The following is a 16,613-nucleotide window of genomic DNA, read 5'->3' on the forward strand; positions in this document are numbered from 1 at the left end:
TCTGCCTGTGTACCTACCTCTGCTACTGTATTGAACCCTTGTTGCCTGCACTGACCTTGGACCATTTCCCAACTACGATTATTGCCTGTTCCCTTGGTGCTTTGCACTAATGTCTCTGACCCCAGTATGTCAGCTTCCAACTACACAAGGACTATTCCAAGAGGTAGCAGCCTAGTGGCGTGGCTCTCGTGCAGGGGTCAGCTTCAAACTACATAGGGACTATTCCAGGAGGAAGCAGTCTAGTGGCTCCCCCTGCAGCAAAGACCAGATACCTGTATAGGGTTTAAAGGGGTTATCCAATGTCATAAACAGCAACCCCCCCATGTGCCGGGCCCCTCACACGGAATATACTTACCCCGCTCCGCTCCTGGTCTCTGCGATGCTAGGGAGGCTCGTTCCCTGTCATTGGTTGCTCAACTGTACAGGGAGAAGGAGTAGAGGCGGTGTGGGGATCAGGAGCAGGGTAAGTATATTCCGTGTGAGGGGCCCGGCTGTTTATGACATTGGATAACCCCTTTAAAAGGGTGAAAACCAGGGAACTGCCCGGATAACTCTCTTAAGTTTATCCAAAAATCAAACTGGTTAGTTAGCACAGTAGTTGTACTGTGGTATTTATTTGGCACTTCTGAGGAGGTATTTTTTTTGCTGGAATGTGATATATGGTGATAGTTCTAAGGAGGTATTCTGTGCTGCACTGTTGTGTGGAGCTGCACTGTGGTATATGTGACTTTGGGGTGTATTTTGAGCTGTATTGTTGTATTTGGTACTATTATTGATGTCATGTCTGTCCTTGATCGTGTGAATAGGTGTTTCTATTATGCACCTTTGTTTCCCTACTTTTATTGATAGCTTGGTTTTCTTATTTAAGGTAGTGGTGAGGGGCGTGACCAATAGCTGATACCAACCTGGCGCAAAAAGTTTTCCATGATATGATGAGGGGATTAATATTATATATTGGGTTTGTGTAGCAGGGCTGCTTTTTAATCCCAGCCTGGCAGTGAAGGATGTTGCATTTCATAATTTTTCAATTGACACCATACCAGACAATAAGGTACATGAGTAAATGTGCTACAGAAACAATTTAGCTCTCGAAAAATGGATGCAGATTGTAAAGGAGATATTGCAAGCACAAAGGTGCAGACAAACACCACTAAAAACTGCATGTGAAAGCACCCTTAGGCCAGTTTCACACTTTGGGGGAAGTTTATGAAATGGTCTAAAAGAAAAATCTGTCTTTGATGCCCGCTGCAACCAATCATAGCACAGCTTTCATTTTATATCCTGCCTTAGAAAAATACACTGTGATTGGTTTCTTTGTACAACAAAGATAGCTTTTCATCTAGGTGGTTAGTCCATTTTTGGGCATTTTTTGTTTGCTTTTTTCTGCATTCATGTTACTTTAAAAGGATTGTTCAGAATTTTCTTTTTAATCCTACCCCCAGCCAGCGGGGCCTGTGAAGAGAAACATGCTTACCTGTTCCCCAGATCTCTGTACTGCACTTCCACTCCCAGTCTGTCAACATACATATGGACAAGGTCACATATGCCGCTACAGCCAATGACTGGCCTCAGCAGTGAAGTGTCCCCAAGCAGCAAGAGACATGCTGTTTGGCTGCAGCGGCATATCTGAGGGGGTTAGCTGTAGATTTTATTGGTACCATTTTAGGGTACACCCCCCCCCATGTACTTTTGCTTTGATGTAGTCAAGCTCCTTTCTTTTGGATGTAGCATTGATATTTATTCTTGTACACTTGGGGGCTTAACAGTGTTGGTTTTCCGCATGACACCTTAGGTGTGCATCCCATTTCCTCTTCTGTTTAATAGGATGTTCTCTATGTCCACGTCTTGCTGGGCTACTTTCAGGACCATCAGCCCTTTGGTTACTGTAGTATACTGTTATGTCTCACATTAGGTTTTATGATGTAACGCGCTATGCTGCTGTTATTCCAAGCTGTACATGAGGTTTCAAAATGTAACATGGTATGCTGCTGTTCTGATTGATTTCATTTGGGTGCTATTCTTGCATAGAAAACAACCATTCATAAAAAAAATTCTTTCCATAGATCTGTATTTATTTTAAGTATCACAGCTGTACAATCTTCATACATACAGAAGGAAATGCACATTAGCTATACAACGGCATTCAGCTGCATTTCCAATTATAATACATCAAGTGCAATGCCACTTAAAATGTACATTTATACAAATTAGGATTGCTTCACTAATACCTGTGCCTGTATAAAGCTTGATCTGTGTGAATCATTACTAAACCACTGTTTGGTTGAATAAAAAAACATTGTTAATCATTTTTAAAATGGCCACTTCTGGTTCCCTGGCCAGAATTAAGTATAAAATATTTGCCGTGTAAAATGCAGTTTTTGCATCACTTTAAAAATAAGCTACTTGTCTTAAATTCTGTTTGATGGACCAATAATGCATCCATAGAGCATGGGTCACATTTATAATTTACAAGGGGTATACGGAAATAAATTACAAAGCAGTGGCTCTTGATGAAAGTCTAAATCTATAGGGATATATGCTGTTACCATCAAATAACCCGGCATAATTGTTGGCCATAAGGTAGTGGTGAAAACGTAACCGAAAACAAGACAATGCGCTGTGAGAAAACTAGTGGATGGACACAGTGCTTTTAAGAGTTTTAGAAGTGCATTAGACATCCACCATAACTGATATGTTCTCCGCCCCCATCTACTCCAGAAAGGGCCTGAGACGACAAACATGAGAAGACATGCATGGCATGAACAATAAACCAGCTCACTAGGTAGGTTCTTAGACAAAAGGATGGGATAAAGTGATGTTATTGCTGTCACTATAAACATGAATATCCCTAAACTTGGGTACAAAAAAAGGTTTGCCACCCTCATCACCTTCACAAGGTGTTTCTGGGCAATAAATACAATGCTTTAGCCTTCCCTTGGGAACTGCTAGTCAACTACCTGTTGTAGGCCCTTTCTTTTTTGGATTTCTCAAGTGCTTTACCCATGGTTTTTTCATTTTCACCTCTACATTCAGGGCAGTACCATTTTCCTTTTGGTTTATGGTTGAGTCCAACGCATGAAAAGTGAAACCATTCTATTGGGCATTCTTCATTATCACACCCAATCATTTCACCATATGAAACTTGATTACACAGGCAATAGGTTGGCTCATTGGGGTCAATAGGAAGATCTGCAGGTGATGCTTCTCTTTCAGCTTTAGCTTTCGATCTCTTTTTCTTCTTTGATGTTTTTGGCTTCTTTTCTTTGGGTGTTCCTGATGTAAGGTCATCATGGTCATGATTAATGGTAGCATTTTCTCGATTCTCATTGTTCCTCTGCCTCCTTGATCTCTTATTGCTGGTTTTCTCAGTCTGAGAGAGAGCCTCACTTTTAGACTTCTCTTGGGTGTTCTTGCTGCTATTACTTGTACTGTCGTTTAGATCCTGACATGTTTCAAACAGTTCCACGTGACTGTCCACTTGTCGTGTCCTGTTTTCAACTAGTTCCACCATCTGGCTAACTATTTGTATCTTGTCATCACCCAATTCCTGGCTACGAATAAGAGCTCTCTGTATGAACTGCAGAAGGCGTCGCTTCTGTACTGCATCGGATTCACGTCGGAATTTTTCATAGTAGTCGTCCAACTCTTTCAGGATATCTACAATAACAAAAGTTAGAGTTAGCAGAAGTCCACCACTTGAAACACCTATTAAGTCACTGCTCAGAAGGACTCAGGGCCTCCATAAATTACACAGATGACTATCACCATGTAAGGTTTAATTCCTCAATACTAAGCATCTGCTTTCCCTGGCAAGTTCACCTCCTGGACAAAAACTGAAAATAAATCACTTTTGATCAGCTACCCAATTGACTTTGACGTATCACTCCTTGGCAGCCATTAGCATTTATTTAATGAGCTTGGCAGCATAACTTAAAACTCAAGAGCACCCTCTGGCCTTTATGCTCTAGCAGGTCAGTATTGCTATGGCTATGTTTACAAATGTGTTGCAAATTTTGTGTAAAAACAAACAAACAAAAATTATTTTTTTTTGTATATATTTTTGACTAGAAATGTAACTATCTGTTCTTGCATTGGATTTATTCCATACTGCTAAACATATAATGCACATTTTATGGTGTTTTCTTATTTCATCTCTCTCAAATAGGTACAGGTAACCTATCTATTGGTTAGAGCACATTTGCACCTACTGCATATTACAACATATGGGGGCTGAGGGTTTATTTTCATATTCTTCATCACAAGAGAAAATGAGAACACAGCTTTCACCACATCCAAGGATGTTACATTTATCACACCAAAGGCATGTTGCCGTTGGTGTGATAAATGCTGAATGGATTATAAGCACAGCACAAATTGTGCTCCAGCGACAAATATGTAACAGCATTGGGCATTTGGTCATCAATATACAGATCAGGGACGCAGAAGAACATCACTGCCTACGATAGAGGATTTCAAACCCAAAAAAGTCAGGATTCCACTGACTGCACCTTGGTAACATATCTTTCTTTCAGTCTTCTAATACAAATTAAACAGCTGAAGGCTAGGGCTACACAACGACATTTGTTGCAGTAATGTCGCGAGACATTTTTTGTAATGAAAGTAAGGGCTCATGCACGCGAACGTATTTTCTTTCCGTGTCCATTCCGTTTTTGTATGCATGTCCCATTATTACACATTGCGAAAATGTCTAGACAGGAGGCCAGAAGAATATATGATTTTAACACTCTATTACCTGATGGTTTAAATTCAGATTTTGAATTATTCGGCTTCCTGTGAGAACGGGCTGGGGCCCCTCGCCGATGGGAGATCGGAGTCAGGCTGTTTACCAGCACTCCGATCTTCCCTTGGTGGAGGGCAACCACCCAATATCTACATATTTACACTTCAAAAACATCAAAAATGCTGTTAGGTAACTATCAAAAATGTCATGTTTATAAAAGTACAAGAGCGATGTAAACCATACCTGAAAAAAGAAAAAAACGCATGTAATTTAGAAAAAACGCATATGAGTTTTTTTTCCATATATCGGAAATTTAAGTGTAACTATATCAATTATTGAGGTATTACTTAATACATACAAATTTTAATACGTTTATTAATTAGTATTATTTTTTATTATTCAAAAATAATATTGATAGTTGAACTCAATGGTCGGACATAATAAATTTGGGGGAAAAACGCATATGCGTTTTTTCTATGTATCAAATATATATACAAAATCACATCAACTACTGAGGTTTTACTTCCAATCAACATATGCATTGGGTCCAAAATTGTTTGAAACTGAATTTATACTATTATTATGCCATTTTGAATATCAGAATCTTACGACAACTACTGAGAGAATATGTGGATAGTCCATTTTAAAAAATACCATTTATAATAACTATGAAAAAAACACATAGAAAAAAAATACACAAAATCGCATGGAAAAGTAACCATGCAATTTTCACCAAAATCTATGTATGTTCTTCATCGGAAATCTACATTGAGATAATGCTATCTGGTGTATAGATTTTTTAAGTGATTATACTTTTAATTGTTAAAACATATTTTCCTAAAACTTTATGTTCTCTGGGTTTTTGGAGCAACACAGAACCAATTCCAGGTTTTTTTAAGCAGCACACAAACCGGCATAAAAGGACTGATCTTGGGGCATTTCGGATATGGCTACTGAGGAAGAGGTGTGAACCTCGAAACGCGTTTAGCAGGACATTCCGAAAAAGACCCACTTAATCATAATCGCGAGACTCACTATCGAAAATTTTCTAGATATTATCCAGATAAGCGATCATAAGATCTCGAATTCAATTTGAATTTTCACCATCAACGAACATTCGAAATCTCGCGATATTGTATTACGGGACTAACAGTCACCGCGTGGGACGCCAAGTTACGGCAGAAACAGACACCATTACTCAGGTGAATGAACGCTACAAACACAACTAAAGTCAGCGCGATCAAGAAGGGTGAGTGCACTGTATTTGGAGTGGGACGCCACTCAAATCAGCACAAATGCTACAACAAAAACAGTGAGTAAAACCAGACCTCCTGCTAATATACTAAAACTTGGATGCAGCAACTCCCAAAACACTGGGAGTGGAACAAAAATAACAGGGATCGATATATGTTAAAGGAACACTTCTGCACACCCATTGGGGTCACCAACCGATGTATTTCAAAATCAAGATGGTAGTGGAAATTGCATCCTAAAACTGGGAATTATTTATCCACAAGACTAATATTGTTTTTATACTAATAACTGCTGATACCTCAATACCACATTTGTTATTAACAAATCAATATTGTTGCTACACTGTCGTTGGTAAATACTGCTACAACTACATCTGCTATATGGTTGCTATTTTAAGGAAACATTGCTGCTACACTGTTGTTGCATAATCACTGCTACAGTTATACCTGCTGCTATATTGTAATTATTATATCTGCTGCTATATTGTTACCCAACATATGTTTTATTGTTTTTATAGTTTTTATATGCTGATATTGCAGAAATAAATATATTTATCCATAATTCTATATAACCAGATGAGGCGTGCCTGCTTTACTTGATAAACATGTCCTATTATTGTCCGTATTGCGGACAAGGCCAGTACAGTTCTATTAGGGGCCAGCTGTAACGTTCTGCAAATTACGGAACGTCATCCGTATTTTTTGCGGACAGCAAAATACATACGGTCGTGTGCCTGAGCCCTAAATGGTGTTTCACTGCCACATGATGCGACTGCGACACTACAGCATCCAAGTTGGATTTTTGTCTGACAGTCTATGGTGTTGGTCTGCGACACGACAATCATTACAAAAAATGTCACGCGACTTTACTGAGACATGGTGCGACAAATGTCATTGTGTAGCCGTGTACCCTAAGCTATAAGTGGATAAAAGTACTGAAGGCTAAGCAGATCATTGTCTAGTTTAATCAAAATGAAATTGTTAAAGGGGTTCTGCACTTTGTTAGCTTCTGATCGGCGGGGGTCCGACACCCGGGACCCCCGTCGATCAGCTGTTTGTTTGAGAAGGCAGTGGCGCTCCAGCAGCGCCGCGGCCTTCTCACTGTTTACCGCCGGCCCACTGACGTCATGACTAGTATCAACTAGCGTTGGCGCGGCTAAGCTCCATTCAAGTGAACAGAGCTTAGCCCCGCCCACGCTAGTTGATACTAGTTGTGACGTCAGTGGGCCGGCTAGATCATCAGTTAAAACAAAGTGCAGAACCCCTTTAAGTGATGCAAACCCATATCTAATAAACAAAAGTTAACGTAAAGGCCACGTTCACACTAGGTTGGATTTTTGAGAATTTCCAATGTAAGGCTGCCTTCACATGTATTTATTTGCTACTGGAGTTTTGGCTGTAGCTTTGCCAATTTTTTTTATTATTTTTTTTTTAACGTCTTTCACACTTTAGGGATAAAAGTGCCAGGAAAAAAAAAAAAAAGGGATGCAGTTCACACAGATATAAAAGGCCACTATAAAATTCCACAAAAAACACAGATCCCCTAAAAAACGGCATGTGCTTATTCTGGCATTTTTTGTGGTAAAAAACCACCAGCGTAAAATTTATTTGTGTACGGACCTTCATGCAAGTGGTTGGAGTATTAAAAGTCCCATCTACATGTTGCTGAAAAATGGTTTTAGGCCATGCTCCTAATTTGCTCTATTCTGCTGCGGAGAAGTGGGAAGATTTGGCCTTTGCCGATACAATGGCTGGACTCTACTGATGCAAAATTCATTGCAAATATGCTGCAAATTTCTCAACATCTGATCCTTCCAGGTGATCAAAGTCAACGGGGAGACTTCATCTCCCTTGTGCCAGAAAAGTGGCTATAAAAAGTAACAAACTGTGCGTTTGTGACACTTAAAGGCTCCTTTCACACGAGCAAGTTTTCTGTACTGGTGCAATGCGTGAATGGAATGCATTGCAAATGTACTGAATCCTGACCCATTCATTTCTATGGGCCTTTGTACATGAGCGTTGTTTTTCACGCATCAGTTCTGCGTTACGTGAAAATTGTAGTATGTTCTATATTCTGCATTTTTCACGCAGCCCTGGCCCCATAGAAGTGAATGCAAAGCGTTTTTCACTGATGCTTGCTAGGAGATGTTTATAATTCTTCAGTTTTTTTTTTCACGTGCGAGTAAAATGCATCTAAACTGATAGCACCCGCACGGAAAACAAATGAACCACTGAATGCAATTGCAGACAAAACTGTAATAATTAGGTCCCAAAATTCTGCGAGTTTCACTGAACACATCCTGAGGCAATCTGTAACACTCATGAGAAAGAGGCCTAAATGCGACTTTTTGAAAAGTCGCAAGTGCCTCTTTTTACGCTGCTCTTGCCAGCGTGGTAAGTGCAGGAAAGGGGCACAGTCAACGCCCGAGACAAATTTATCTTCATCTACACCAGTTTTCTGTGATAAATTAGGCGCATCCTCCGGCAGCACAAGGGATATCAAGATTGGCGCAGAAAGTGCTTTGGGTGTGTTTTTTTTTTGTCAGGTCTGCAATAATGTGAGATAAAACCTCCCCCCTACTGTAAGGGCTCATGCACACAAACGTATTTTCTTTCCGTGTCCATTCCCTTTTCTTTGCCGACTGTATGCGGAACTCCGTGTGCATTTCCGTTCCGCAAAAAAAAAATAATAGAACATGTCCTATTATTGTCAAGGATAGACTGTTCTATTAGGGGCCAGCTGTTCCGTTCCGCAAAATACGGAATGCACACGGATGTCATCCGTATATTTTGCCGATCCGTTTTTTTGCGGACCGTAAAATACATACGGCCGTGTGCATGAGCCCTAAATCATATGGAGATTAGAAATCACCAAGGAGTTCAAAAACCGTGTAAAAAGACGCCTGCAAAAATCTTTTGACACAACACATACATAATATAGTTCTCCAATGTTTTCAGAAAATTGTGAGCCTGATCCCAAATAGCGCAAGGGAAATGCGCCCAAGTAACCAATCACAATCCAGAGTTCATTTTAAAGGACCTTTGAAGAATGAAAGCAGCTGATAACTGGTTGCACTAGTCACCATGAAGCCATTGTGTGGTGAAGTACAATGAATTAGACTCGTATTGCTATGTACATACAGTATAGAACCTACGCCTCTCCTAAAGGAGCTCTCAGAGACCAGAAACCCCTATTGATTAGTACAGGCTGGGTGCAAGGGTCATGCCCCTGATCCCCGCTGTGCCGTCTATATGCATGTCCCCACTGCGGTCCAGCCAATGAGGCATGGCATGCGCCCGCTGCCACCGCTAAGGTCCCTTATTGGTCACCAGCAGTGACATGTCCAGTGAGGACCAGGAAGCTCAGCACTGGAACCAGTGACAGTTTTCTTCATCCTCACATGTTGAAGGGTTCTCAGTCTTGCAGGGCTGTCGGTTGAAGTCACCGCCTCTTTAATGCCACCATGGCGATTAGCTGGTGTCGGTGGGCGCTGCCAGGAGACTAGGGCTGCCCACTGAAAGTGGGTAAGAGTAGCTTATTGTAGGCTAACAGAGAGGGGGGGGGGGGCTTTATGATGTCCATATACCCTAACACAGCATATGGAAAAGGGACCACAAGTTGTATGTCAGGGAGAAATCCGCTGATGTTGACTGAACCTGGGCTCTGTACAATGTAACAAGTGTTGTGCTGTGGTACAGAGTGACGGCACGTGTGGCATCTCTGCTGACCGTCCATGAAGTAACAGCAGGCGCACAACCTGCTGGGCAGCGGCTGCAGCCACTAGGCTGGTCACTGTGGGGCGCCTATACAGGGACGTCTTCCATGCCCATATAAACAAGGAACGGACTCTCGCACACAATAGCCATTGTGGTAGGAAATCCCTCATCATGCCCACAGAAAACATGGCCGCCGCATACGTATATACTTTCCTGTATTTTCTGCCCATATCAGTACTGTAAGAAAGCAGGCTTTTATGGACCACCCCTCTACACATCGTCAGCCAATGAGAACAGCTGGGCGGGCAGAGACATTCAAATGAATGTAAAGAGCTCTACTTAAATCGCGAAAAGGAAGGCGAGGCAACAAGTAAGAGGCGGAGTAATTCGGCGGCCAATGAAAACGCAGGCAGCACCCGGGACGTTCTAAAGTAGAAAGTAACGGCCAATGAGCTCAAAGAGGCGGTGCCAATAGGATGACGTACGCTAGCCCTCCAATATAAAACAAGCAGTGTGCGCTCCAGTCAGGTTAAAGCGCGGCTGGCGTTTAGAACAGATGTAGGGGATTAGTTATCGGCGGCAGAAAAATACATAAATATGTCTTTCCCCTGCCCTTCGTCTACACATAAAACAGTACTGTGAGGCGTGTACACGGCCCGCATAGAGCACCGAGCCGCTAGCAGGACGTGACTTGTCCCCTACTGCCTCTTCCTACCGATTGTCGGTAGCATTACCACAATAAGTTACTGTGCGGAACCCGCTGACATTCAGCCCCAGCAGGCGAGACGCAAACAAGGGAGGACAGCAGGAGACACCCCGAATGTGACGCATTTCCAGGGCCGTCTCTGGGGAACCGAGTGACCCGCTACCGGTGTACGGTGCGGGGGAGGAGGGGGCTACATGCGGCGCACTGCGGCCCCAACACCTCCGGCATGTCTGTGGAGCCCAAGTTCCACTTTCGTCCGTCAGGGGCGGCTGACAATGACTTTCCGTGTGTGTAGGACAATGCAGAGCTGTCCAGCTGTGTGACAGGGCAGGTAATCCAGCTGATGTCTGACTAGGAGAACACAATGAGGCAGAGGAAACCCTGCCCACCACTACAGCCGCCCCGATGACTGTACATTCCATAGAGCACTACAGGCAGCCCTCCTTTTGTGCGGCGGGTTGATTTCAGGTGACTTTCGCTGCTGTCGGAGCTTTTGTTCCGCCCTATGACAAGTGTCCCTCCAGGAGCACAATGCCGCACACATATGGAGGAGCCAGACAAAAAGTTGCCCGCACTTCCCCCTCCAGACAGGAGCCCTTACCTTGGTATTTGGCGTCAATCTCTCTCATCAGGGAGACGTTTCTTTGCAGGTCGAAAGGCAGAGACTCGATGGAGTCCAAGTAATCCTCCACGTAGTTCACCATGTGAGTCTGGTCGCCGTTGGTCGGGTTTAACATCTTGTGCCTCTCCGGTCTCCAGCACCAACCCACCGCCAGGCTCCTGCCAGCTCCAGGATCTGTCCTCTGAGGGCACTCGCCAATAAGCACAACCTCCTCCCTCCTCCTGCTGCTCGAGAGATGAGGAAGAAACGCAGCCTCCAACTAGTAATGCACTAGTGCTAAGCGCACAGGGACAGAAAACACAAAGGCTGGGCGGCCGGGGGGCACTCGGTGCCTGGCATCAAGCCTCCAGCCGGTGGATGCCCGGCCACAGCAGCAGGAAATCACAGGCGCCAGGGCACGGGAGGAAAAAAAAAAGTGCAGCAGTCTCAGCAGCTGATTGAATGGCTGTCTTTCTGGACAACTCGGGAACAAGACAGTGGAAGGAGGTTGTGGGGTGTGTGTGTGTGTGTGTGTAAAGGGGGTGGGGAAAGAGGTGGGCGCTGGGAGTAGAGAATGCAGCAGGCTGGAGGATGGAGCGGTCACTCTGCTCGAGCCCCCGGTGTACCCGCACCTTCCGCCCGCTCGCTACCAGGTGCCTGTGCTCACACAGCAGTTACAAACACTTGGAAAACATTCCTCCCTCTGCCTCTAGAAGACAGGGAGCATGCGCAGTGCGAGCCAGGAGCTGTCGCCGGTTCCCCCGTCTAGTTTACAGGGCTCCTCCTCCTATCAGGCACGGCGCTGCTCCCACTTTCACATAAAGTTACACTGGCCCCCAGTGCTTATCATGCACTTCTCCCGCCTGTGAACGCGGACATGACATTCTGACAGCGCAGCTCTTGTCACAAGAAAACTATCAATCCCAGAAGCCACCTGTCACGTAGGGCCAGCCAATAGCGGCCGCCTCTCGCCATTTGTGGGCGGGGCATGAAGCGCGCCGCCCTACAAATCTTTCAGGCTAGTAGTCACTAGGTAACGCGCAACGCGCGCCCGCATTGGGCGGAGCCAATTAGGGAAAGCGGAAGTTGCTATAGTAAGGTGGGCGGGAAGTTACTGAGCTGGGAAGGGCTTGGCAGGTCTTAGTGTAACCATGACAACAACGCCAACAGCCCGGCCCTCGGCCCGCCCACCTACTGCAAAAAGCTGATAAATAAAAGCAACCTCCAGCTGTAATCCCGAAGATGGGGGCTCGGAAGACCCCCGAAGTAAAGAGTGCCCGTTAGAAAAGCGATAAGCAGGCCCACCCGCAGCCTCTCCATCGCCTTACTCAGGCGGCAAGAGGTGTCCAAATACAGTAGCAGAGAAGGAAGGGTTATTACAGGGAGGTGGGAAGGGAAGGGAGGGAGCTGGGAGTAGAGAATGCAGCAGCAGCACCGAAAGAAAGTGCTGGGGACGATCACAAGCATTGTGTGGAGGGGCTGTGTGAGGACAGGCATGGGCTACCGGGCATATCAATGAGCAATGTCTGCAGCTCCTGCCCAATGGTCCCATGTGTAGGACCGGCTTTATGTGCAGCCCCAGGCTCTCCCATCCATGACCTGCCGAGTTCACACTTCACTTAGGTGGTCACATTTCATCAGTGACTGAGGCAAAACCAGGTGCAGGTCAAAAACACAACTGGTGCAGAGCTTTCCATTACACATTATCTCTGAGTAGGCTCCCCTACTGGTTATGGCTCACATTGACTGATGGAAATACCTCATGTGGGGTCAGTATTGGCCCTATTCTCTTCAATATATTTATTAATGATCTTGTAGAAGGCTTGCATAGTAAAATATACATTTTCACAGATGACACTAAACTGTGTAAAGTAATTTACACTGAAGAGGACAGTATACTACTACAGAGCGATCTGGATAGATTGGAGGCTTGGGCAGATAACTGGCAGATGAGGTCTAACACTGACAAATATAAGGTTATGCACATGGGAAGGAATAATGCAAGTCACCCGTACATACTAAATGGTAAAACACTCAGTAACACTGACATGGAAAAGGATCTAGGAATTTTAGTGAACAGCAAACTAAGCAGTAAAAACTAGGCCTGCACAATATATCGCCAAAGCAATCACAATTGTAATAAATCGCCATATCGCAATCGCCAATTGGCCGACCCAAAAATGCTGCAATTGTATTACCATATTTTTCGCATTATAAGACAAACTTTTTTTCCCCCCAAAAGTGGGAGGAAAATGGCAGTGCGTCTTATAAAGCGATGGTTGACTTTTTACGCGGCTGGCGATACATCAGTTACAGTGCGGGGAGGGAGGAGGGGCTGGAGGTAAGTCGTTATTTTAATGAACAAATGTTCTTCTATTTATTCTGTTTATCTGTTCTGTGCAGTGCTATTAAGAAAAGGGCAAGTTTTGTATTTTGTACTTTTGCAGTAATGCAAATATGTTATTTAATTTAGTAAAAGATGTTTTATTTTGAAAAACACTGTGCATTTCAGTTCTTGAGTTAAGCATAACTACATTTCAGCATTATCAGTAATTTCTGTGTGCTTTTGCCTTGAAAATCCAGGCAAATAGACCTCTAGCACAATTCCCTTAAAATATTGCATCGCATATCGTTATCGCAATTTTTAGGGCCCTAATCGCAATCGCACAAAATTCCCATATCATGCAGCCCTAGTAGAAACCAGTGTCAGGCAGCTGCTGCTAAGGCCAATAAGATAATGGATTGCATCAAAAGGGGCATAGATGCCCGTGATGAGAACATAGTCCTACCACTTTACAAATCGCTAGTCAGACCACACATGGAGTACTGTGTACAGTCCTGGGCTCCTGTAAACAAGGCAGACATAGCAGAGCTGGAGAAGGTCCAGAGGAGGGCAACTAAAGTAATAACTGGAATGGGGCAACTACAGTACCCTGAAAGATTATCAAAAGTAGGGTTATTCACTTTAGAAAAAAGACGACTGAGGGGAGATCTAATTACTATGTATAAATATATCAGGGGTCAGTATAGAGATCTATCCCATCATCTATTTATCCCCAGGACTGTGACGAGGGGACATCCTCTGCGTCTGGAGGAAAGAAGGTTTGTACACAAACATAGAAGAGGATTCTTTACGGTAAGAGCAGTGAGACTATGGAACTCTCTGCCTGAGGAGGTGGTGATGGTGAGTACAATAACGGAATTCAAGAGGGGCCTGGAGGTATTTCTGGAGTGTAATAATATTACAGGCTATAGCTACTAGAGAGGGGTCGCTGATCCAGGGAGTTATTCTGATTGCCTGATTAGAGTCGGGAAGGAATTTTTTATTCCCCTAAAGGGAGGAAAATTGGCTTCTACCTCACAGTTTTTTTTTTGCCTTCCTCTAGATCAACTTGGAGGATAACAGGCCGAACTGGATGGACAGATGTCTTTTTTCAGCCTTATAAACTATGTCACTATGTTACTAACTCATCCTTACTGGTAATCTGCAAAAATGTTGATCCATTGGGTTTCTTTGACCTGACATATTTCCTACAATCAATTAATGGAGCAAAAAGTATTCAAAAGTACATTGGTATGAGCAGTCCATAACTATTCCATATCCGGTTTAAAACTGACCTCTATGTGGTGTTCTCGAATTCAGGAGTTGCTCATGTTGTATTTTACGTAGGCCCTACAGTGCATTTCCTTTAACACATGCCTAGATAACCACCGGGCTTCTTTCCTGGCTTATGCCAGTGTCCTTCATGCACTCACCCTTTGATTGATGCACACTCCTTGTGAAAAAATAGATTTTCCTAATTATTCATATCCTAGTGTCAATATTTGACATTCAAGTCTCCAACTTTGGGATCCTTTATAATCCGGCCCTGGGGCCTAGTTACTAATACTGTTACATACCTACCAACTTTTGAAAATCACAAAGAGGGACAATAGTGGCAATACTAAGCCATGTCTCTAACGCCACCCATTGCATATCTATACAGTAGTTATGCCCACATTGTGCCCTCTAACATTACTTATGCTAAGGACGTAGAGAGAGTTGAGAGTGTGACATACCTCGGCCCTACCGGGACTGTCACCGAAGTCCAGGACCGTCCCATTGGATCCTGGACAGTGTTGGGGCAAAATCCCCTTCTTTAAATGTCGGGGTCCCAATTGACGTGTCCTTATGAGTGCTCAGAGAGCTGACACAGACACACTGCTGAATCAGATTCTCTCTCCTTTATTCCACACAAGCATACATCTTTATAACACTACAGATAATCAAAGACAAATCTGGCCCACCGCCAAGGGGGTAGAAATATCAAAACTAATAATTTGATTCCTTATTTATAAAAGGCAATACTTACGCACTATATTAACATAATTATAATAATTAAATAGTTTTGGCAGCATCTTATATCAAAGTTGACATTCTTCAGCAGTACATCCCGAAACTGAGAAAACAAAACATTACTTTCTTGGACATCAAACTCTGATAAGGGGAGCGGGGGAGCTGCTTACCTTGGCCTTGTAGCTAAAACATTTGGTTTATTCACAGAAACCCCCCTTTCCCCTTCATCCTTCACAGCTGGCTCAGTAATTTTCCACATATGCACAAGATGGAGGACATGTTTATAAAAAATGGATTCTCATCCCTCACAATTCCCCCCATTTTGAAATATCTTGGAACTGACATCTTAACCCAAAGGTACTTCAGTTGGGATAGACCCAACTGCCAACCGGAGGCCAGATTCCCTCTCAGGTATTGATGCAGTTCCCAAGACCTTTCAATAATCTTGGTAGTTTCTCCTTTTGGTACAGAACCTGTTGGTGCACATAAACATAAGCTTAATCTGAGCATATACTACTATTATAATCAACACTACTTGCATTATTGTTTGTCTTGCCACCAGGGAGCCTCCACCCACCCTGCTATGGGGAGAGGGACTGCAGTGGAGTTATACTTTTCATCATCAGGCCCTGGTCTTCTTTGTGAGACAAACTACCAACAAGACGTACAAATAAGTTCTTTAAAAGTCAAAATGATTGCCAGATAAGGCAGAGTTCTTGAACTCATGGGACTGTCAGTACAGATCCAACAGTCCTTAATTTTACTGTCAGTGTCATTAAGTCCACTAAACAGCACCTGGTGGCGTCGGATAAGTGCATTGTCCCAGTTGTCCTTCAGTTGTTGGTACAGGGCCGTTGTTCCCAGGATTAGGGCGACCATCAGCAGGAGGATTCTCATCCTTGGGCATCTGAACTTTCTTGCAGTGAGAAGCGTGTATCCAGTTAGGCTTTCGTTCAACCTTTACTGCTGTATGAGAAGTCAACAGGACTTGGAAAGGACCATCAAATCTGGGATCCAGGCCTTTCCTCACATGTCTTTTTATCACCACCCGGTCTCCTGGTTGCAGACTGTGTGTTCCTTCTACTGGATCTGGAAGGGAAGCAAACGCTTGTTTATGGGTGTGCTCAAGTCTCTTTGTGAGGCTATCATTGTTTATTTGCAACTGTTGTGGAAAATACAATCATAATCTGGGGGTGCTTCCAAACAGAATCGCAAGTGGGGATAATCCTGTCTGATTCAATAACTTTAGGGACACCATA

General features: G+C 43.6%; 1 protein-coding gene across 1 annotated transcript; it reads right to left on the reverse strand.

Moving 5' to 3' along the window:
* Window positions 1–2,066: 2,066 nt before the first annotated feature.
* ING1 (inhibitor of growth family member 1) lies at window positions 2,067–11,893 on the reverse strand. Its single transcript, XM_040425217.1, has 2 exons — window positions 11,019–11,893; window positions 2,067–3,657 (listed from the first exon to the last, which is right to left on the reverse strand). Exons 1-2 carry the CDS (start codon window positions 11,152–11,154, stop codon window positions 2,954–2,956), a joined length of 840 nt encoding a protein of 279 aa, XP_040281151.1. The 5' UTR covers window positions 11,155–11,893; the 3' UTR covers window positions 2,067–2,953.
* Window positions 11,894–16,613: the final 4,720 nt, after the last annotated feature.

The sequence above is a fragment of the Bufo bufo genome, chromosome 3, assembly GCF_905171765.1.
Source record: "Bufo bufo chromosome 3, aBufBuf1.1, whole genome shotgun sequence".
NCBI lineage: Eukaryota > Metazoa > Chordata > Amphibia > Anura > Bufonidae > Bufo > Bufo bufo.